The sequence below is a fragment of the Sturnira hondurensis genome, unplaced genomic scaffold, assembly GCF_014824575.4.
Source record: "Sturnira hondurensis isolate 20B ecotype Veracruz unplaced genomic scaffold, ASM1482457v3 Scaffold0006437, whole genome shotgun sequence".
Lineage (NCBI taxonomy): Eukaryota > Metazoa > Chordata > Mammalia > Chiroptera > Phyllostomidae > Sturnira > Sturnira hondurensis.
Genome location: NW_028079068.1, coordinates 275,959 through 299,671, shown reverse-complemented (window position 1 = coordinate 299,671; position 23,713 = coordinate 275,959). Strand labels below are relative to the sequence as shown.

The 23,713-nt window shown below is 43.6% G+C and overlaps 2 protein-coding genes and 2 non-coding genes across 4 annotated transcripts; 1 reads left to right on the top strand and 3 right to left on the bottom strand.

Annotated features, from left to right (window-relative positions):
- Nucleotides 1-758: 758 nt before the first annotated feature.
- TAS2R5 (taste 2 receptor member 5) lies at nt 759-1,649 on the top strand. The gene has a single exon (XM_037049305.1). It carries the CDS (start codon nt 759-761, stop codon nt 1,647-1,649), a length of 891 nt encoding a protein of 296 aa, XP_036905200.1.
- A 10,612-nt stretch (nt 1,650-12,261) lies between these two features.
- PRSS37 (serine protease 37) lies at nt 12,262-17,188 on the bottom strand. The gene is made up of 5 exons (XM_037049304.1): nt 17,155-17,188; nt 15,195-15,336; nt 13,676-13,929; nt 12,965-13,101; nt 12,262-12,402 (listed from the first exon to the last, which is right to left on the bottom strand). Exons 1-5 carry the CDS (start codon nt 17,186-17,188, stop codon nt 12,262-12,264), a joined length of 708 nt encoding a protein of 235 aa, XP_036905199.1.
- A 5,216-nt stretch (nt 17,189-22,404) lies between these two features.
- On the bottom strand, nt 22,405-22,507 carry LOC118989253 (U6 spliceosomal RNA). The gene has a single exon (XR_005066971.1). It is a non-coding gene; the product is annotated as a U6 spliceosomal RNA (small nuclear RNA).
- Nucleotides 22,508-22,525: 18 nt separating this feature from the next.
- LOC118989255 (U6 spliceosomal RNA) lies at nt 22,526-22,628 on the bottom strand. The gene has a single exon (XR_005066973.1). It is a non-coding gene; the product is annotated as a U6 spliceosomal RNA (small nuclear RNA).
- Nucleotides 22,629-23,713: the final 1,085 nt, after the last annotated feature.

The window sequence follows — 23,713 nt, the reverse complement described above, 5'->3', positions numbered from 1 at the left end:
TGCCCGAGACTTCAACTGATTGGAGTCAGGCCCACCCAGGATGAGCTCCTTTGGAAAAACTCAACCTTGCATAATTTGGGGTCTTAATTACATCTGCCAACGCCCATCATCTTTGCCACATAACGGAAGCACAGAAGTGCCCTCCCATTTTGTCCACAGTCCCATGGCAGCTCAAGGATCATTCAGGGTGGGGACCTTGGGGGCTCTCTCAGAATTTAGTCTACCACACACTCATCTGCGTGGGGCTGGTCCCAGGGAAGTTAGAATCTGGACGATAAATGAAGCTTTACCTATGTTTCTTGATAAATGCACTTATCTTTTTTCCCACTTCTTGGGGCTCATCTTCTTCCTCATCTCCTTTCGCTGAGGCCTCGACATGAGATATATGCTAAGTCAAGTGTGCGAGGGTAGCTGGTCATCAGGGCAGGGGGCTTTGAAGACCCTGATCAACCCCGTGAGCCTGGAGGAGGAAACTTGGTGTCTGCGTTGCTGTTCCAGGTCTCTGGGTCTAGGCTCAGCGTTGGCTCATGTGGATGCAAATACGAAGGGATTGGAGCTTCTATACTCTGTTCCTGGTCGCAGCTGGTTGGTGTCTGCTTGAGGACGGGTTGCAGAAGGGCAAGGCCAAATCCAGATTTTGTGGTGAGAAAATTCACCGTGAGCGTGGTGTCACGCTCCAGGGACCTGAAGCCCCACCTGGAGCCTCAGGCATTCCTCAGCAGGAGAGCAGGACAACCGAGAGGGTTCCTTCCGCAGCTATGTTGACTACTGCCCTGGGGCTGCTCATGCTGGTGGCCGTGGTGGAGTTTCTCATTGGCCTGGTTGGAAACGGAGTCCTTGTGGTCTGGAGTCTGCGAGAATGCATCAGAAAATCCAAGGGGCTCTGCTACCACCTCATTGTCCTGGGCCTGGCTGCCTGCCGATTTCTCCTGCAGTGCCTGATCATGGTGGACTTTATCCTGTGTCCGTTCTCCCAGAGCGGCGCTGGGCTTCACTCTCTCAATGTCTTGTGGGCTGTGGTGAGCCAGGCAAGCCTGTGGTTTGCCACTTTCCTCAGTGTCTTCTACTGCAAGAAGATCACAACCTTCCAACACCGCGTCTACCTGTGGCTGAAGCAGAGAGCTTATTGCCTGAGTGGCTGGTGCCTTTTAGGGGGTCTCCTGACCAATATATTACTTGCATCCTACATTGGCTTTGAGTTCTACTTACCTTCCCAAAGAAATAGCAGCATTCTGTACCACATTTCAAACTGGCACTACCAGCGTGTAATGAATCTCAATTTGGGAAGTGTGTTGCCTTTTGCATTGTTTCTTATTTCCTCTGGGATGCTGATTGTCTCTCTGTATAGACACCACAGGATGATGAAGGTCCACACGGCTGGCAGGAGTGATGCTCGGGCCAAGGCTCACATCACTGTCCTGAAGTCCTTGGTCTGCTTCCTTATCCTTTACATGGTTTACTTTGTGGTCAGCCCCTACCCCATCATGTACAAGGCCCCTCCTGCCAATCTCTTCATTGTCTTTGTCTCGGAGATACTCATGGCTGCCTATCCTTCTCTTCATTCTGTCATATTGATCATGGGGAATCCCAGGGTGAAGGAGGCTTGTTGGAGGACCCTGCGGAAGACAGTGCGTGCTTGGTGGTCCTGAGGCCTGCACACCCAAGGGAGAAAAGTGGTTGGGGTGTCAGACAGTCTTTTGACAGCTCTCTCCGGGGGAGTTGACTTCTACAGCTTCTGAAGTTTTCCTTCTTTCACACAAACGGGCAACGGGAATCGTAGACTAAAAATACTGTTTCTCTCTCAGCAGTGGAGAGTACATTATTTTAACGTATTATGGAAATCAGTGCTGGGGCTTTAGGTTTGATAAAAAGGGGTGTTACATTCTGTGTATGTGTAGTAAATAATGCATTTCTTTTTAAATTACATATGTAAGTTACGTTTTTTCTATTGTAGGAAACAGAGATGAGGGGCAATAAGATTAATTTTTGTGAAATTTCATCTATCCCTTAATGTCAGGCATTTTGGATAAGCTTTAAAAAAAGATGTATCTAATTTTCTTTTGCCATTTCTTTAACATAGTAGGTCTAGTTATCTCACTAAAAAACAAAGTAAAACATCTTTATATTTCAGGACATTTCTTTGAGTCCTAGAAGTCAGTTGGTTGCCTTGACTGATAGGAAGCTTCAAAGCCCAAACCTGGAGTGGGCAAGAAAGGAGTGTGGGGCACGTGATTCTGCTCTTAAAAAGAACGCCTCTCCTTGAAGAGGTTGAGCCCCTCATCTTCCTTGGTCATTGAGCCTCCCTGAGGGTCCACTCAGGCCTCCCCACAGCCGTAAGTCAGAGTTTGAGCTGGATAGCACCCTGGGGGCAGACACACAGCAGCAGGAGCTGTGTCTGTTTTTGTTCCCTCCCAGGTTCCGAGTGCCCGGAACCCTATCTAAAGCGCAGCTTCCTGACTCCTGGCGTGGGGCTCTGTCCTTGACGTCATGCTGCCTTCCTAGTGAGCTAGCTTCGCAGTGCCTTCCTCCTAATTCCATCCGTCTTCTGTGTGCTTTCTTAGCCTCGGTTTTTAGCCTTGTATGAACACATTGCTTTCGGTTCAGTTCTAGGGCATCTGGAATCTAACGGACGATACTTAAGAGGCCTAAAGTCTTTTCCCACTTCCTACACATCATGCTGCTCTACTTTCATTAATTTATTTTCTCTAGCGCGTCTTCTTCTTGCTGAAAGTTGTGAACTGCGGTACGTGGTAGCCATGTGTGGGTGTTTGTCATTGAGGGGAGAGCTGGCTCCACCAACGTTGCAGGGAGTTGTTGGGGTCAAGCACTGTCTTTTGTTTTCTGGGAGCGACAGCTCGTTCTTCTCAAGTAGAGAGCAGCCTCTCCTTGGTTATGTTTTTAGCAGCAGTGTGAATTTTTCATGATGCCATGGCCATGTTTAGACAGATGTCCTTTGTGACCAACCGTTGTAATGGCAGTTATAGCACCTAACATTTCTGTAGGGGGGTGGGTTACATTTTGTCAAGTATTCTCACATATAGTCCATCATTCCATTACATTTTAATAGCAACTCTGTGTAGTTAGCGATTCTAACTCCATTTTACAGACAACAGAACTTAGGCTGGAATGATAATTTGCTCAAGATCATCAACTGTCAACTGGTGGAAATGCAGATAAAACAGTTTAAGATGTCTGGGCTCCCAAGTCTTGTGGGTGTCCAGTAACCCTGCAGTCCCCCTTGTTCAGACTTTATGCTAGCAGGCCTTGTGAGAATTTACGCTGGCAGGCCGGTGGAGTATTCAAGTCGATGAGTATTTTTAAACAGATGAAATCAGCAGCAAATCTTGCAAGTCTGGTGTTGGTGGGATGCATGGGAGCCAGGGTCCAAACTCACGACAATCTGAAGTTTCTATGACTTGCTTTTTCTGAGGGACAAAACCCTGTGTTTTCCCAGTCACCTTTTGGGATTAGATTTCCTTCCGTTTCTGCACACGATTTAGCTCAGAGTGGGTGTGAGGTTGCTTTGGGTTTTTATCCAAGAAAACAAATCTGGAGGCAAATCTGTGTGCTTGAATGGATTCCTATGTAATTAAACCTTCTGTAGTTTGCATTCTGAGAGCCACAGCTGGATCCGTGTGCACGTGCGTGCCTGTGTGCCCGTGTGTGTAGATATCACTAGCCTTCCCTTTTGTTGTGCCGGGTGACTGTGTAGCCTAGAGGAGGACTCAGAAGGATTTAAATGGTACAGAAAGGTAGAAAATGAACTGCAGCCTGTGCCCCTTTCTCTCTCCCTTCTTAGTCTCACTGACCAAATACAGTCAAATGTTCCCATTTGTCTTAGTTCTTCTAGTGATTATTTTCACAACTCTAATTAAGGTTTGCCCCTCTTACTCGTTTCATCAAATTTGAACTATAACTTCCGAATCCCATTCATTAAAGTTTGGGGATTATCTCTGTCCCAAATCTGTTCCCCTCTCCAGCGTTTGATTAGCTTTATTTATTCGTCATTCTACCAGTCATTAATTTTAAAACTTTAAATAATATGCCTTTCAACTTAGTTTTTGAACCGTAACTTATGGCAGTGTCTAGAGAATCTTAATTAAAGTAGAAGGAGGAAGTTAGTGTTTCAACCCTCCTGTACTTCTCCCCAAACCCAACTCATTGTTCAGCTCCATGTAGCTTAATGAGGAGATAAGTCTGTTGGAAGAAAAATGGCTTCGTCTGAAAGAATCAGGGGGAAGGCTGCAGCCTCGGTGTCAAAATGGCAGCCAAGATGGTTTAAACAACCGAGAACACAACCAAGTTACACGACAGGACTGGCCCTGGCACCACCACCCACGTCCCACCTGTCAGCACTGTGTCCTCACCCTGCCACTGCCTCCGGGAACATGTCCCTTCCAGGAACAGCTCCAAGGTCCCAAATCCTGGCGAGGAGCCTCTGGGTGGCGGATTCCAGCTCACACTCCTGCCTAGCGGACAGGTCCTGGGGTGGAGGGGTAGGGAGAGTCTGATTCCCCTTTGGCTTCTGAACGATGCGTTTTTAAATCAGATGAAATGAAGTTTACTCATCAACTAGTTTAAGCAGCGGAATCAATACAGCTGATGGTGAATGAATGAACAGGAAGGTCCGTCCAAAGACCTCTCTTAGAAGGTATGGGGAAGCAACAGAAAGATGGAAAAGTAAAAGAAAAGAAGCTATGCGGTGTGCAGAAATAACAGGGTAGAGTCAGAGCTCTGGAGCGCAGGGCTGTTCTGGAGCAGGAGGGAAGCAATGCCTCCATCAAGGGAACACTCTCTGCCAGCCATTCTGACAGGGAGGGATGTTGACAAAAAAGGAAAGAGGAGAAAGCAAGTTTCTTCAGAAAAACACGTAAAGAAGCAAACACTGGTGAAAGCTCAAGAGCCCTGTCACCGTCTAAGGCAGATCCTGAGCAGCAGAGTTGGCAGCGTGTTTCAGACTGAGGAAAGGAGGGGTGCCAGTGTTGGGATTTAAGGAAGAGTCCTGGGTGACAGCAGGGGGTACTGGATGGATGCAGGAGGTGGCGTGACACAGGGAGGAGAAGGCATTTCTTTCAATCCTGAGCAGTGGGGCCAGCAGAAGGAACGGGTTTCTGACACACATTGATGAGGTAGTGAGGAAACTATGAAATCAGAGCCAAATAAAACTTGTACCGTTCTAGTTGTTTTCATCTATCTTTCTACGTTGGCTTTTGTTTTCAAAACATTTCCCAAGCTCTTGTGTATTTGGATTGCAGAACCACGGGCGGCAATATTTTGAATGGGCATTGTTAAAAATGTTCAGAGTGAAGCTACTCATGAACTTCATTAAGGACAATTGCTTTGTGCCCACAACCTAGTGTAAAATAAAATCAAGTAATGCAAAAGCAAAAAGAAAAAAAGAAAGAAAGAAATAACAGGGTAAGTGTTTGTGTAAATGGAGTCCCAGAAGGAGGTGGTAAAAATGAAAAGAAGGAATAAAATATTTGAAGAATTAATGACCGAAAATCTAGTATTAAAAAATACTAGATCAAAAAGGCTCAAAGTGTGTTAAACAAGACGGATAAGTTGAGGGGGGAGGCATTCACACTTACACACATTATAGAAAAGTTTAAGACTATCGAAGATGGAAGAAAAGTTTCCAGAACTTTAGAAGAGAAAGAGCAGATAAAAAATCAGAGTGACATGTCTCAGCAGAGTGCAGAAAAACAATGTTTGGCATCACATTTTATTCTGGCAAATGTTTTATTCTTGGATTCAAATAACACCAAGAACAAAAGTTTAGAAATATTTTTTTTTCTGGCTAAAATAAAGTGTTTATTTTGCATTAATTGCAGAGAGTTAATTTTTAAAATGTCAGTGAAAGCTTACTGGGTTGATGATTATGAGCAAATTCTGAAGTGTTCTAACAATAAAAGAAAATCTTGAAACTCTGAAGGACTTGGAAAGACTGGTGTGACTTTATGACTGAATTAAAGGGGTCAATTCTCCATGTAGATGAAGATGATTCTAGGTAAAAAAAAAAATCATTTAGCACAAATAATTACCAGTGCTACAAAATGTGATAGAATGAAGTAAAGGAAAGAGGATAAATAGACAAAAAAGTAAGCATATAGACTGAAGACAAAATAAACTGTTGGGGTAATTTACTGTCCATTACAATGGAAGCCGTAGCAATATCTGGGTGTTCCAGGAAAGAAGCTGAAAAGTTTGCTAAGTGCTTTCCTTTAGTGGGAGCTAGTGGAGTCGTAGCTTCATGAATCTACATTCTACACAATGCTGAGTTACTGGTGAAATTACGAGTGAGAATTCAATAGCTGAAAAACATTCCTTTTGTGTTTTTAAAGAAGTCTTTGTTAGAAGACTGGTCTGTATTTTTAATGGTAGTGAAACTGATCATTAGAAAGTAGTGTCTTCAAAGATTTGTTCTTTGAAAGAGGAACAAGCTCCAGTTTAAAAGCTGTGAGTGATCGATGCTGAGTGCAAAGGCTAGCAGAAATACCTATCTTTCCAGGATTCTTATTAGGATTGTTTTTATTTCAGTTAGTGCTGGGGTTACAAGGTTGCATAGGTTTTCAGTAGTCTCCTCCAATATTATTTTCCTCATATGCTCTTTTAATTTGTGTGTGTATATTCAACTATGTTTTATGAGAACACATATATCACTTTATAGCAGGATGACTTATTTGTCATAAGTGTTTCATGAGGATTAAATGAATTAAAATATGTGAAGTGCTTAGAAGAGTGCCTGGTGCATAGTAATATCTATAAGTATTTAATATCCCCATACAAAAATACCTTTAGTATTGTTATCACACTGCTCTTCGGAAAAGTAGCTAAGGATTTGCCCTGGCAAGGAGTAATTAAAGCCAGAGAACATAGACTAGAAATGCCTGATGAATATGCTTTGGCAGTGGCTTCCCAAGAATCTGTGTACTTCACTGTCCCTTGCTAGTTTCTTTAATCCTGTCCACACCTTTATAAACGGTTAACTTCTTTTCAGTTATCTCTTTGAGTGTATTATTCTTTTGACTTACAGATATTAATAAGTCAAATTTTGTTCTTGGAAAAGACTAAGTAGAAAATCCACTGATAAGATTACTAAAAGAGAAAAAATATTGTTGTGATCTTGTATATAGAAAATACTATGGAATCCACAGTAAAACTATTTAATAAACAACTTAAGCAAGGTTACATGGATGCAAGATCAATATAAAAATTTTAATTATATATTTGTACACTAGCAATGAGCTTTCAAAAATGAAGTTGAGAAAACACTTCCATTTATAATGACAGGCTTTCTATTTATAGATGAAATAAAATACTAAGGAATGAATTTAACAGAAGTGCAAGACTCGTACGTGAATACCATACAACATTGCTGAAAGAAATAAAATAAGACCTAAATAAATGGAAAAACATTGCATGTTCATGGATTTGAATACATAACATTGGTAAGATATCGGTACCCCCCACACTGGCAACACAATTCTATCTGAACCCAGTTGCCCCCCCTTTATTCGGGTATTAACAACCTGGTCCTAAAATTTATATGGTATCGCAAGAGCCCATCATTGCCAAAACAATTTGAGAAAGAACAAATTTGGAGGACTCTCACCTCTTGCTTTCAAAACTTACTACAAAGGTATAGTAGTCAGAACAGTGTCTTACTGGAAGAAGGAGAGACATATAAATGAATGGAATGGAATCGAGAATCCACAAATAAATTCTCATAATTAAGGAATCGTGGTCAAATGATTTTAGTTAAAGGTGCCAAGACAATTTGGTGGTGAAAGCGTCCTTTTAACAAATGGTGCTGGGAAGTCGGATCCTTACCTCACACGGGATACAAAAAGTGATTATAAACATATCATAGACCTAAGAGTAATTCTTATGACTATGCATCTGCATATCTCTCAAATAACTTCTATAACTGTTGTTGACCTTAGGTTAGGCAATGGTTTCTTAGATTCACACCAAAAGAAAAAAAAAGGCAACAATCACAACAGAAACAGAGTAGAACATTTGGATTTCACCAATTCAAAAAACCTTTGTGCTTCAAAGGATACCACCAAGGAAGTGAAAAGACAAACTATAGGAGAAATATTTGCAAATAATATATCTGATAAGAGGCCTGTATCCAGGAAATAGATTCTTACAACTCTATAGTAAAAAGACAATCTAATTAAAAATGGACCAAGGGTTTGAGTAGGTGCTTTTCCAGGGAAGATATACCAGAGGACGACTGACACATGAAAAGATGGTCAACATCCTTAGTCATTAGGGAAATGCACATTGAAGCCATGATGAGATGCCATTTCATATCCATCAGGATAGCTAAAACAAAAAAGACAATAAGACCTGTTGATGATGTGGAGAAATTGGAACGCTCATTAATTACTGGTGGGAATACAACCTGGTGCAGCCACTTTGGAAAAAAATTCAGAAGTGCTTCAAAATATCAAAAACATACAGTTACTATATGAACCAGCAACTCCGCTGTAGGTATGTATCTACAGTGAAAGAGAAATGAAAGCATATCTTCACACAAAAATCTGGGCATGAATGTTCATGGCAGCATTGTCCATTATAGTGAAGAAGTGGAGTCAACCCAGATGTCCTTCATCTGCTGAATGGATACATAAAATATGGCACATGTATTCATAAATAGAATGTCATTCAAGTATCAAAAGGGAAGAAGTGCTCATATATACTACAACATAGATAAAATTTGAAAACATGATGCTAAATAAAAGAAGCCTGTTGTAAAAGATTACATATTAGATGATTCCATTTACTATACAAAAGTTCCAGAGTAGGAAAATCTATAGGGATGGGAAGTAGATTAATTGTTTCCAGGGGCAAAAGACAGAGGAAATGAATGGCTAATGACTGCCTATGTGTGTAGGGATTCTTTAGGGGTCATGAAAATGTCCTAAAATTAAATAGTGGTGAGGATTGCTTAACTCTGTAAATATAGACAACCCACTGAATTATACACTCCAACACATATTAAAAATTAAAGATGTAAAGATTGTTGAAATGTTTTGGAGGTAGACCTGGCAGGATTTGGCTATCAATTGGATATAAGGTATGAGAGAAGTGATTCTGAAATTTTGGGCCTGAGCAACTTGCAAGGCCATCCATCAGCTTATCTGGGGAAGACAGTGGGCGAAGCACGTGGATCTGGGGGTAAGGCTTGGAGTTCAGTTCTGGGCATGTTAAGTCCGAGATGTATATTGGGTATCAGAGTAGAGATGCTGAGTGGACAGCTGGACACCTGAGACTGGAGGTCAAGGGACAAGTCTAAACTGGAGATATTCCAGTACATTTGGGAGTTCTTAGATTGTACATGGTATTTAAAAATCACAGGACTGGAGAAGTGTCTAGATCCTTTGGTCATTTTAAATTGCATTATCTTTTTGGTGTTGAGTTGTTAAGGTTCTTATTATATTTGGGGCATTAACCTCTTATCAGATGTGTTAATAGTGAATGTGCTCCCCCATGGAGTGGTTGGAGCCTTCTCATCTCATTGATGGTGTCTTTTGCTGCACAAACTGAAAGCTTTTTAGTTTGATGTGATCCCATTTTTTTTCTGTATTTCCTTTGCCTGCAGAGAGATATTGGTAAAAATATTGCTACAAGAGATGCCTGAGATTTTACTGTCTGTGTTTTCTTCTATGATTTTTATGGTTTCACAACTTACATTTAAGTCTTTTACGCATTTTGAGTTTTTCTGGTATGTGGTGTAAGTTGGTGGTTTAGTTTCATTTTTTTTTCATGTACCTATCCAAATTTCCCAGCGCCATTTATGGAAAAGAATGTCTTTACTCCATTGCAGGCCCTGGCCTCCTTTGTCAAATATTAATTGGCCATAAAGGTGTGCCCCTGTGTTCATTACAGTGTTATTTACAACAGCCAAGATCTGGAAACAGTTCAAGTGCCCATCAGTAGACGAGGGTATAAAAAAGCTGTGACACATTTACACAATACAATACCACTCAGCTCTATAAGTGAAAAAATCTTTGGCAACAGCATAGATGAACCTGGAAATTATTATGCTAAGTGAAATAAATCAATCAGAGATAGACAAATGCTATATGTTCTCACTTATATGTGGAATCTAATAAACAAAATAATTCAATGAGCAAGCTAGAAACAGAAGCATAGGTACGTAAAACAGGCTGACAGCTGTCAGAAGGGCAGAGGGTTGGGAGACTGTGTGAAAAAGTTAACGGACTGAGCAAAAAAATATGTGTACATATGACACACAGACATGGACAGCAGTGTGGTGATAGCCAGAGGGAAAGGGGGGGGGAGGTGGAAGAGGGCTAAGTGGGGGGTCGATGGTGGCCGAGAGAGACTTGACTTTGGATGGTGAGTATATGATGCTGTGTGCAGATGTTTTATGGAGGTGTACACTTGAAGCCTGTGTGGTTTAATCAACCAATGTCACCCAATAAATTCAATAACAGATAAATGAATAAATAAAGTCATAAAACTGGTATGGGTCCCTATGGAAGTTGGTGTATATAGGTAAAAGAAGTCCAAGACTAAAACTTGGGGAAGTCGGATGTTGAGAGGGTAGAATGGTTGCTTTAGTAAAGGAGACAGAAACGAGGTAGCCAGTAGGGCAGATGGACAAGGTACAGTGATGTCCTGGAGGCCAGGTAAGGATCTTTTCAGGGAGAGGGAGTGACTGACTTTGTCAAAGGATGCTGACAAGGTCAAGTAAAATGAGACCTTTGAATTTAGAAATATACAAGTCATGGCTGACTTTAGAAAGCGCAGTGTTAGAGACGGGTGGGTGGAAGTCCCCATTTCCTTGCTAGCTGGTGGCTGAGGATCCTGCCCAGTTTCTGGATTGTTTGTACTTCTTGCCTTGTGGCCTGCTTCTTCCATCTTCAGAGCCTATAGTGGTGGGTCAGGTCCTCCACGTGCTCTGAATCTCTACGGCCTCCTTTTCTGTTGCTGTATTTCTCTGGCCAAATAGTCTGACTTCCTCTTCTCCTTTAAAAAGCCCATGTGATTACATTGGTTCCACTCACATAATCCAGGACGCTGTCCCCGTCTTAAGATACACAAACATAAGCATGTATCTGCAAAGCTTCATTTTCCATATAAAATACCATATTCATGGGGTCTTGGGATTAGGGTGTGGACACTTTGGTGAGGGGCGTTTTTACACCTAACACAGAAATTGGTAAAGTGTAGATTGTATTTTAAACCGTAGGAGTACAATATATTGCCCAAGGATAGTGTGTGGTTATTTCCTGTATCTTCTGCTGGGAGATTACTTTATCCACCCTTGTTTTGTATGCCCCAATCTCTTGGGTACCCAGAATTCTTCTATCACTTCCAGATGTGGGACGTATGGAGAGGTGTTTCACCAAGTTCTCAACAAGAGGGCTGCTACCTGCTTTCTTGACCTTGTTAATCTCACGGGTCTGTGGCCAAGCCCAATTTCTACCCATCCTTCACCTCCTCTCAGCCATCACTGCCTCTTGAGCTCTGCTGCTGCCCCAAGATGATGCTCTTCTTGGATATAGGTGACTTATCGCCTTGCTCTGGAGCTGCCAGGCCTCCTTTTAGTAACTCTCAGTCCGTCACTCTTTCCCAAAATTCTGTTTTTCACATTCTACCCATCCACTGGCTCTCTCCCTGCTTCGTGCTGCAGTCAGTGCATCAGTGAGATCAAGCATGACCGGTCTTAGGGGAGCTCATTCTGGTACCCAGGATCTTGGACTCAGGTGAGAACCTTAAGCCCTTTGAGTGATGAGAGAGAGAGCGGGAAAACAGAAGTCAACATCTGTTATGATGCCACACAAACTCTGATTTGGAGGCTAAGGGCATGGGATTGAGAATCTGACACGATGGGGTTGCAGTCCATGCAGGGCCTGGTATCCACCAGCTGTAGACAATGTTAAGTAACCTCTTTTAGTTCTAATTTTCTCATTTGTGACATGGGGATAAAAAGATACCCTCAAAGGTTTGTTATGAGCCAGTGCACCCTGGGGCAGTATGGTAAGTTTCTGTTTCATCTTTTGTTTCTGGTTCTTTTAGAATAGGAAACAAAATAAGAAATCAGAATAAGAGCAAAATAAGAAGTTTAGAATAAGAACAAAAATAAGAAAACATAGCCTATTGGTGTGTTGCATCCAAATGTTTGTATTTGGATATTTTATTTTGAGTTTGGGGAAAAGTTTGAGTTTGCTTACAGAGTCAGTGGCAGAGCTGGTGGGCTGCAGAGCAAATAGCAGGGCCTCATCTGTTTTTAGTGATGCTGTCAATCCAGGATATGTATTTGTAAACATTGGTGTAGATGCCGACGTCCCCGCCCATGAAGTGTCCGACCTCGATCCCCTGGAGCTTGTTTTTGCAGACAACCGTAGCCACGGCCACTTCCTACCGGAGGGACAGTGCAGAGAGGGAGAGAGAGATTTGGTCAGATATGAAAGGCACACTTTAGTCCCCAACCTGGGCGAGTCCTGGCTGGAGGTAGCATGCTGAGTCCTGAAAAGAGTACTTGAAGGACGAGACAGGAAGCTTGAGTCATTTACCTGGCTTGGCTGTCATTAACCTTGTGTGACCCTGAGAAAGTTAGAGAAAAACCTTCTGAAAACTCACATGTAAAATGAGTCAAATCCCACTTATCTGAACTAGTGAAGCCGGTTTCCATTTGTGAAAAGTCTGAATTATCTTTTTTCAGCAATGCCCATTTTCACTTGCAGCTACGAGAGTAACAGTACGATTAACTGCAGGTGCTGCAAGAAGCCCTTAAATGAGCAAAGGTCTGGTAAGGAGAGCCCATTACTGAAGAAGCCACAGGGGGTTGCTGCAGCCTTATCAGATTCTCAAAAAAAAATAATGGAGAGGATGAGGGCTTTCCATTTTTCTCAGTATCAAGATTAAGTAGTTAACTAGACACATACAAGTTCATGAAAGCTGACTATAGAGGAAAGATTACCCCAAAAATCCGGCTGAACACTTTGACGAATTTAACACATAAGGAGTTCCTGTGGCTTCTCCCTTGCTCGGTGTTTTGGCATTCTTTATCGGACATCACAGGGGCCTCCAGGTTCTGCCTTAGATCAGGGTGTCGGCCTGAGGGAATCAGGGACAAAGAAATCTTCCTGTTCACAGTTGTCACTCAGCCCCTCCGGCCACCACCCTCTCCTACAACTGGTGTTTCATTTGTGTGTCTGAAGAAAGTAAGGAAGGAAGAAATGGGAGGAGATGACCCTGGGCATGGTTATGAGAGTCACTCCTGAGGGTTTTGAAGGAGCCTTTTTGTTTCTGTCAGAAGCAGAGTTTTCTTTCTATTCTGTGTCCGGTCTTAAAGGAAGAAAAGGTGGCTTGACTCAGGGTCTCAGAGGCCTCCTCTGTATGTAACATGAGCCTGTCCGGGATGGAGGGGCGCGGCCTGTTTAATGTGACCTGTGTCTCTGACCATCAGGACCCACGTTCTCCATAGGGTCAGATGGGCAGTGGGCGGGGCATTAGACACCCTGAGAAAGGAGGAGCTTTGGACTCTGGGCGGGGCTCTTTTTGCCAGACCACTTGTGGTCCCTCCCTTTGGTCTCCCCAATCTCCCGTCCTCTCTTCTCAGCTATGCAGTCATGAGTGCCCCTCTCGAGGGATATCTGCACCCCCAACTTGCTCTGGGGGGTGCACTCACCAGTGTTGTCCCGACTCCAGTCCAAACCTGAAAGCAGACAGACAGTGCCTGGCCGGACGTTGCTGGTGGCGAGGTCAAGGGGCTGGACTTTGTGGCTGAAGTTGGCTGATTTCGACAGCTTAATGAGCATGAGGTCATCCTGGGGGTAGCTGTCACTGTAATTCCAGTAGCGGATAATGTTGATGGGGCTAATAATCTGCTCTGTCCCATCTCTGACTCTGGTCTTGAAATTTCCCAACATCACTTTCAGGCTTCTGGAGGGAGAAGGGTTTGGAAGTAATCACTATCATCACCATCATCATCGTCACCAAAGCCGATACTGAACGTTACCCTGTGCCAGGAGCTGTGGCAAGGATTCCATCTGAATTTTGAGTCACCTCATGTACCACTCAACAAATCTGTGGAGGGGATTCTGTTTTTAATGCCCATCGTTCAAGTCATGGGGGCGAGTGAGAGCAATCAGCCTTGCTCACATAGTCAGTAGTGGAGCCTTTCATTACTAGGTTCTGCGGAAGCATCCTTAATGCAGAGGAGAGGAAATTTAGGCATGTCCCCGCTGTATTACTCCCCGTCCCTTGCAGCTCCAGCCTCTCCAGTTGGGCAGTTCCATTCTGGTGCAGGTAAGGGAATGGATGTTGGATATAGCTCCTGTTTGCTTCATCAGCTCCACGCCCAACCCTATGGTGCCCTGCTCTGTACCTTTGGAAAGTGATATATGTGGATTAAATCGATGGGCTCTGTCCAGTAGGAAGCACTGCCCAGTAACTGGAGGAAGAAGTCTGAGGCTGGAATGTTTATCCTCCCAGCTCCTTCTCTGAAGGGTTGCCATGGATTGGCTGTTGGGTGTGTCTCGTGACCAAAGGTTACAGGTCATATAAGGCTGTCTCTCCATATGACTCCTTTCTCTCTCCTTTCCCATAGCCACTATCTAACCCCACTTGTATTCATTTTCTCCTCACCCATTCAGGTCTAGGGGTAGTAACTGTACCTTTCCAATACTAACTTGGGAGTGCTGAACCAATCTTTGTGTTTTTTTTATTTCCTTTGTCCACACCTTTGTCATTAGTTCTTTTTTAAAAATTCTCCTGAATTTATTGAATTTGAGCCTTCCTAAGTTAGCTACTGGTCCCTTAACTTCTGAAGTGCATTCATACTGCATATTGCTAGTACAAAACTTGGACCAGTTGATGAGAGACCGAAGAGATGTAATACCTAGAACAGGGCTCTTCAATGGCAGCACTGTTGACATTTGGGGGCTGGATAATTCGGTGTTGTGGGGGCTGTCCTGTGCATTGTAGGATCTTCAGCAGTATCCTTGCCTTGCCCTGGCCTCTGTTCACTAGTTGATGCCAACAGCACTGTCCCCCCAACTCCCAACTTTTGGGGTGACAAGCCAAAAATATCTTTGGGCATTGCTAAATGTGCCCTGGATGGGGGGAGCCTTGCCTCTATTTGAGACTCACTGACGTCCAATGAGTAGTAGCTATTTCAGGGGCGAGGGGAGATGCCCAACACTCACGGTAAGTAGCAGTGAGCCGGGGCCAGCACCCAGTTTGCTCTGATGAGGACACCCGCACAGGGGTTGAAGTGGGACCGTAGGTACGCCAAATAGGGGGCGTGGTCCTCCTGCTGCACAGCCGAACAGGCAGAGAGAAGTGTCCCTGAGGAAATAACATTCTTCACACATCAGACATTCTTAGAACAAGCAGTACCATCAACCGTTTCCTAGTCGAAAAGGACTATGTACAGTTTTAAAAAGTAATTGATTGGCCAAGAAATGCTTGACATTTTCTTCTAATAACAATATAAATGAAAAAGAGGTACCGCTTTATCTAAGATTTGTAATCATCATTTTTCTTTAATGTTGATAAGATTCAATCCAAGAAAGCACACTGAGAGACTCTTATTCACTGCCCTAAAGGAGTGCCAATTGATTCCAACTTTTTTTTTAAAGATTTTATTTATTTATCTTTAGAGGGGAAGGGAAAGAGAGAGGGAAAAAAATATCAATGTATGGTTGCCTCTCGAGAGTCCCCTGCTGGGAACTGGCTTGCAACTCAGGCATGTGCCCTGACTGGGAATCGAACCGTGATCCTTTGGTTGGCAGGCCTGCACTCAATCCACTGAGCTACACCAGCTAGGGCTAATTCTAACTTTTTGAAAAGCAATTTGGAAATAGGCATCAAAAATGACAAATATTCATCACCTGTGGCCTAATAGTCCCAGCCCCAAGAATCCATTCTACTGAAATAATCAGATATAGAGAAAGATTATGAATAAGTCTGCTCATATCAGCACTATCTATAGTAGGTAGACATTGGAAACAAATGTTCAACACAGTAATGTTGGACATCGAAGTGAAAAAGTACGTGTACAAATGGAACACCATACATATTAAAATCGTATAAATAATATTTATAAATATTAAACAGCAAAGAACATATTGGTACCTTTTCTTTAAGTTAAAAATAATTAAATGTAGTAATTCAATTGTCTAAAAATAAGAAGCCAAAATTAAATCGCTTAAATTCAAAAATATATAAATAAAAGTCTGGGAGTAAACTCAGCCAAGTATTAGCATGCATTGAGAGGTGGGATTATGAGTAATGTTTATTTTTCTTTTACTTTTTAATATTTCTAAATTTCTTGACATGAATATGTAATATTTTAAATAAATGAATTATTTTTAAAAACTTGAGAGGAAAGAGGAAAAAGGCTAATTATAGGATCAGAAAAAAAGTCCTGTTCCTGTGTGGGCTACCCTTGATACCTCTGTTAATCTACCCCAAGCTTAGCTAGAATGGCTTCTCATGTAAGCTCCTCTGTGTGGTCACAGTGAAAAACTCCGGGGGAATAAAGGCAGAGTATTAATAAGGATAAAAAAAGACACTGAGATCTTGGATTTGTTTAACCTTCACCATGATCCTATTATGTAGGCAGGATATCCCTGTTTTGGCTGCAGAAACTGAAGCCCAGATGGATTGATTAACCTGTCCAATTGGTGACGCAGCCCAGGCAGTCCAGTGCCGCCAGTGAATCCTGCCTTCAGAACCTTCTGGAAGTCAGGGAGTGTTGGGGGGCAGGGCTCTTGCATTTGATCTTTTGTTCCCACCTTCTCCCTTCCCAGCATTCTGAGTTTCTAAGCTTTTGATGTCAAAAGGAGCTCTCTGTCCTTAGGGCTACCCTGAGACTTTCCCTCTGGGTGATGAGGCCCACGTTTTAAAAAAAACAACAGGGAGAACACTCACTATTGAGTATACGTCAAGGTGGGTGTACACCGTGAAGCACCCCACAGCTGAGCCCTGGAGGAGTGGCCTCAGCCTGTCCTGAGCACTGTGGATGGGGTATAAGAAGCAGGGGGGACCCCCGTTCTGCTCATGACCCTTTTTTTTGCACCCTCCACACATCCTGCTCCTGTTTGCCTCACTCCATCCTACATTAACCTCTGCCTTATGGAGTAGCAGGTCATGGATACCTACCAACAGGGACACTCAAACAGAAGATAAATCTCATGGCGGTCCAGATCTTTCCCTGTGATGTGTAGAAGATCAGCATAGTGTGGAACTTGCGGCTCAGTCTTCTCCTTGAGAACACCTGGGAGAATCAGTGGCTATGGTTAGGCATGGGGCACATGGTGGCAGGGGGCAGGGGGACAAGGAGGCTTCTAGGTGGGCAGATGGAAGCCCTTCTGCTTCAGGAGGTGGGGGACTGTACCTCTCTTGGAGCCTTTGGGGAAGGAAAAAGAAGCCTAGTTCCTTAGGCTTCTCAATCCAGGTCCCTCTACCTGCTTTTCCTAGAGGCCCCTCTGACTAAAGGCAGCTCAGCTGTCTGTGGGAACGCGAGCTCAGGCTCAGGCCTAATATTCCCCATGTAGTTTCTGAGGCCAGGCCCATGGGGGGCAGGATTCCGCACCTTAGCTCAAGAAGACAGTGTCCCCAGGTTTGCTCTGAACCCCCTCATAGTTATTTATACCCCCCCTCGGCCCCTCCCTTCTTTATTACACTGGCTTCATCTTTCCCTGTTCATCACTTTTTCATCACTCAGTCATCATCACCAGCTCGGGTGGGTTGTCCTGCCCAACAGCCCAGAGCCAAGGAAATGCGGAAATGGGAAGCACTCACTGAACAGTTCTGACGTTTGGGGAATGTTTGGATTCCAGATTACTTATGTTGGCGACAGTTGAGAAGGCAAGACCTCTAAGTGCTTTTTAACCTAATGAAAAGACTTCTCAGCCCATGCTATCCTGGGACAATTGGGAGCGCACGGGATGAGAGAAAGAGCTGTCATGCTAACAGCTGACACCCACTGAGTACTCACCGAAGGCCGTGCACCGGGCTCAGTTCTCACAAACGTTGTTAGTGGTCATTTTATAGTACGTTAGTCTAATATGATGTAAATCAGTCACACTGCATATCACTATAACCATTTCGATTTTCTTAAACCCATAATCTCACGCCAATATCTCAACAACTCTGGGAAGAGAAGACTGGGCTGAGCTGGTATCATTTTTTCCCCCCAGAGCTGTAGGTGACAGAACAGAAATGGTGAATTTGAGTAATTTTCTCAAACTCATACCTGGCTGGGAAGACTAGATGTAGAGTGTAGATCTTATTAGGTATGCGCGGCTTTTCGACCACAACCTCTAGGCTGCAGCTGATCTACCAGCGTCGCGGACCTTCGCAAACGCCCCGTTCCCTCCCACAAAGTCCCCCAGGTGTGAAATGAACACCAGACACAGCGCGAACTTTGCTGACGTCTCAGTGATCACAGAGGTGCATCGTGGAGCAGAGCTGGTTTATGAAACACAGGGTGGGGCCAAAGGAGGTTCACAGTTGTTTGCGTGGAAAATAATACAATAATTAATAAAACAATGCAAGAATAAACTCCGTTTCGCATACTCACAACCATAAATCCACTTCTGCCCCACCCTGTATGCTGAGGTTCGAAGACAGCGTGGGCTCGGGAAAGGTTTTCTGCGGCGGGTGCTGGGATTAGTTCGCACAGGTGAGAAGTTGGGAAAGAGATAGGTTTACTCTGCGGTTGTTTCCCCAGATCCTCAGGAAATACCGTGGGCCAGGAAGGGAATTGGGGGCTTGGTTCAGGAGTGTGAGGGCTAAGAACAGAAAAAGCAGGGTTTCTGTCTAGGAGAAGCTCTCTAAAGACAACAGATTATCTGCGGGAGGTTGGCACTGGGGACTACTCTGTGTCTCTGAAGTTGACATTGGCATCCAATCCCACTTCTTCCAATGCCCCTTAGAGGCCATTGCTGGCATCTTCAGGCCCCTGAAATGCAGCACATTAAAATTATACTCCTTATTTCTCCAGCCTTTCAAATGCATTCTTTTACCTGCTTTCCTTATTTTGGGAGGTAAATGTGCCCTCTGCTTGTTAGATTTCTCTCTTTTTCTCACCACTGAATCCCAAAGTCCGTGCTCATTAGAGGGATCTCGAAAATCCACTCACGCCTTCCCATTCTCGCTGCTGCCATCCTAACCCAGGCCGTGAAGTCGTCTGGCAGGAACTGACACCTGTGACCATCTACTGTGGCTGGAACAACACTCTCTCTTCAACGCAACTGTTTTTTCCCTCTAAAATGCAAATGAGATCGTATTAGTTTCCTTCTTCAAACTCGTTGGTAGCTCCCTGCTGCCTAAAGAATAAACACCAAGCGTGCTTTAGGGGCCTCACCTGGACTCTCATCTCATCTGTCTCTGTCACCCACTCTTCTCATTCCCCTGCCACCCTGTCCCACCTGCCCACCTCACCTACTTTTTGGGGGACCTACCCAACTGAAGTGTGGGTTTTCTCGTTTTAATACTAATACCTATTTTTTAAAAAGATTTTTTTATTTATTTACTTATGTTTAGAGGGGAAGGAGAGAGGGAGAGAAACTTCAATGTATGGTTGCCTTTTGTGCGTCCCCTGCTGGGAGTTGGCCTGCAGGGAACCGGCCTGCAACCCAGGCATGTGCCCTGACTGGAAATTGAACCGCGATCCTCTGGTTCGCAGGCCCTCACTCAATCCACTGAGCTACACCAGCCAGGGCTTTAATACTAATACCTCTTTATATGACTTTAGCCTTTGAATTCTTCCTTTAGTTTGTCAATCCCATTTGTTTTCATTTTTGTTTTTGGATCCTGATAGCTGATGTGGACAGTGCTCTTAAAGCTTCTCTTTGAAAAAATAACTTGAGAATCCGATGGATGGATGGATGGATGGATGGTGTGTGTGTAATAGTCAATTTTTCCTCATATGTTTGTAAGTGATTTGTTATTAAGTTCTTCATCTATTAGTGTTATAATAGATTCTGTGTACATACGGAGACATACCAGTCCCTGGTCTCATTCCACAGAATATATCTCAAATTTATAGGACTCTAAATCTATTCTTATTTCATTCTGCTATCTGATTTTCTATTTAAGTAATGTTTTTGTTCTATTTTGCCACCAGAAATAAATTTGAAAAAGGGAGCTACTAAGAAAGTTGAGAGAGAGAGAGAGAGAGAGCATGTGCAAGTGAGTATGCAAATGAGCATGTGTGCACCATGTCCGGGAGGGCAGTGTGGTCAGGACAGATGGAAGGATCTGACGGGGGCCACTGGTGTGGGCCTCGGTGGGGAACTTTCATTCACATGAGGTGTGTGGCTGTGCAGTATGAATCCGTGCAGGCAAAGCAGTTCTGAGGGGCGCGGGCTGAGTGTGACACGTGCATAAAGGGGAGGGGAGTCACACAGAGGGGTGGGGACAGCTCTGCTTCATCAGAGTAGCCCAGAAAGAAGAGGGGTCAGTGGGGACCCCTCATGTAGAGGGAGGGCTACAAGTCACACTCTGTGAGGAAGGAACAGGTGAAAAGAACTGTGAGGCAACGGAAGGAACTTGGGATGAATTTTAACTCCACGGAGGGTTCACTTGACTCCTTTGGAATTCTTTCCCCTAGACAAGGCAGATAGAGCCCAGGTCCTTGAACTCATCATCCCCCTGGGCAGACCGCGCTTGGACTGAGAAGATTTCCACGTGCACTGTCCTTTGTTCACACTGAGGCTCAAGCCCGGAAGGAGAGCCCTCTAGACTACAGACGTTCATAGAGCCCTCCTCCCGGTTCTACCCCCCACACCTTCTCCTGCTCTTCAGAATCCCCATGATAAGTTCTAAACCTGCTTTGTGCCCATTGGTTTCCACTAGGTCCTTCCGTTCAGAACAGGATTCAGGCATCAACATGAAGTGTGTGCTAGTAGTTTTGCTGATGGTGACTGGTGAGTGACTGAAGGTATCTCTGTCAAGTTGATTAGGACTCTGGGGGCGGGGGCGGGGGGAGGCTGTGGTGCTTCAGTAGAGGGAGAGCTGGTGGATCAGAACATGAAAGTTTGGGAAGTGGGTGCTATACTAGCCATCTCACGTGCAGGCTCGGCCATTTGTTGTACCTGATTAAACCTTTTTTGTTACTGGCTGGAAACCTCCTCTGAGTGTCTGATGACTTTCTTGGGCTGAAATACAGAGGCATGCCAGCAGGGAGGGTGGAGAGAGGATCCTGGAAGGGGGAATCGGAATTTATAAAAGATATAAAGAGCAAGAACAGCAGGTAGTTTGTTGTAAGGTTCAAAAGGAAAAAGTAGATCTTGTTCTCTGGGCTTTAAAACATAACGTGTAGTAATAATCACCATCACCACCATCCAAGCATATACTTACATAGCACCTGTATAATGATCACTGCCCTGTTTTCTACACATTAACTCACTTAATTCTTATTTCAACTTTGTGAGATAAGTATTTTCTCATTTTATTGATGAGGAAAGTGAGGCACAGAACAATGGAATAACCTACTATAATGAAATTAGTATAGCTCTGTTATTAGGCAGTAATGCCCTTCTGCTTAATAGTTAAGCGGTCTTGGACAAAAACCCTGACCTCTCTGATCCTCAGTTTCCTTATGCAATAATGTCTATCTTTTAATAATGCATAATGCTTCCTAAACCTGTTAGACTGAGTGTAGTGAACCACGTTAAGTGCAGTAGGGGACGGGGGTTTTTTCGTTCACCCAGAGAAACCAGCAGGTGTGACCGGAGGTGTGACGGGGTCAGAAGGCCACCCATGCGGCTGGAGTGCAGAGGCAGCAAGTGGACTGGGAGTCCAACCGCAGAGGGTCTTCTGGCCTTGGTTTTAGAAATGGTCCTGGTGGTAATAAAAAGCCTTTAAAGAGTCTTAAATACGGGAGTTATGTGTCCACATTTATGATTTAAGAAGATTCATGTGACTTCACTCAGCATGATTCTCTGGAGATTTTCCCAAGCTGTGTTCATATCGATAATTTGTTCCTTTTTATTGTGAATATTATTCCGTGGTATGGATGCACCACAGTTTGTTTAATTACTCACCCAATAAAGGACATCCATGAATAAATCTGCTACATTTAAAAAAATGTTATTGTTGTTCAAGTACAGTTGTCCGCCCCCCACTCCCCCCACCCCAGCCATCCCCACCTTCCTCCCCTGCTTCCACCTCCGCTTGGTTTTGCCCACGTTTCCTTTATAGTTGTTCCTGAAAACCCTTCCCCCTACCCCACCATTATCCCCTCCCACCTCCCCTCTAGTTACTGTTGGGTTGTTCTTAGTTTCAATGTCTCTGGTTATACTTTGCTTGCTTGTTTGTTTTGTTGATTAGGTTCCACTTAAAGGTGAGATCATATGGTATTTGTCCCTCACCTCCTGCCTGGCTTATTTCACTCAGCATAATAAAAGTATGGAACACTTCATGAGTTTGTATGTCATCCTATCACGGGGGCCATGCCAATCTTCTCTGTATCGTTCCAATTTTAGTGTATGTGCTGCTGAAGCGCAAAAGCTGCTACATTTTGTATGATAAGTTTTTATTTATGAGTTTGTATGTCATCCTATCACGGGGGCCATGCCAATCTTCTCTGTATCATTCCAATTTTAGTGTATGTGCTGCTGAAGCACAAAAGCTGCTACATTTTGTATGATAAGTTTTTATTTGTCCGGGATTCAGTCCTGAAAATGCAATTTCTAACCCTATGGTAATTTTATGTTTACTTTCATACCAAAATGCCAAATGGATTTCCAGATTGGCTGCACAATTTTACATCCGCACTAGTAATGTGTGAGTGAGCTATTTTCCCTACATCCTTGCCAGCATTTGGTGGTGTTATTTTTTCCTTTACCCATCCTGTTACCTGTAAAGCAATATCTCCTAGTTTTAATGTTCATTTACCCAGTGATTAATGCTGTTGAATATCTTTTCATGTGCCTATTTGCCTTATGTATATTCTCTTTAGTGAAGTCTCTATTCTTGTCTTTCGCTCAGTTTCTAACTAGACTTTCATTGTTTATTTGACTGTTGACTCTGAGAGTCTGTAATAGATAGTTTAGATACAAGTGCTTTGTCAGATAGGAGGTTTGCACAAATTTTCTCCCCAGTATGTAACTTGTCTTTAACCATTCTTCAGAGGGTGTTTTTTTTTAATAAGGTCAGATTGATCAACTTTTCCTTTTATGAGTTTTGGTTTTGGTGTCAAGTCTAAGAATTCTTTGTGTAACCCTAGATCCCGAAAATGTTCTCTTTATCTTTCTGCTATAAGTGTTATAGTTATATGTTTAAGTCTGTAATCCATCTAAGTTAAATTCTGTATAAGGTGTGAGCTTTAGGTGGGGATTTTGTTTTCAGTCTGTGGATGTTTAATTGCTCCAGCAATATTTGAATGGCTGTGCTTCATTGAATTGCTGTTGTACCTTTGTCAAAAATCAGTCGGATATACCGGTGTGTGTCTACTCCCGGGTTTCCTGTTTTGTTCCATCAGTTTATGTGCCTGCCCCTCTGCCAATGCCACATTGTTTGGAGTACTGTGCTGTGGGGGGCAACTTTGCCCGCAAAGTGCCCCCATCTGCCATAAATGAAAGTGAAACTACCAAGACGTGATCTGCTTGGGGAGGAGAGGTGGCCAATCTCTCAGAGGAGAAAAGACCAAGAGCCCCTTCCTCAACGGCTTTTATTGGGTTGTAATACAGAGGAATACAGGTGGCAAGGA

Coding starts and splice junctions, on each gene's coding strand:
- TAS2R5 (XM_037049305.1), top strand. CDS start 759: ATGTTGACTACTGCCCTGGGGCTGCTCATGCTGGTGGCCGTGGTGGAG.
- PRSS37 (XM_037049304.1), bottom strand. CDS start 17,188: ATGAGATTTATCTTCTGTTTGAGTGTCCCTGTTG. Junction 15,337..17,154: donor CTGTTTGAGTGTCCCTGTTG/GTAGGTATCCAT, acceptor TTATTTCCTCAG/GGACACTTCTCTCTGCCTGT. Junction 13,102..13,675: donor CTGGAGTCGGGACAACACTG/GTGAGTGCACCC, acceptor TGATTCCCTCAG/GCCGACACCCTGATCTAAGG.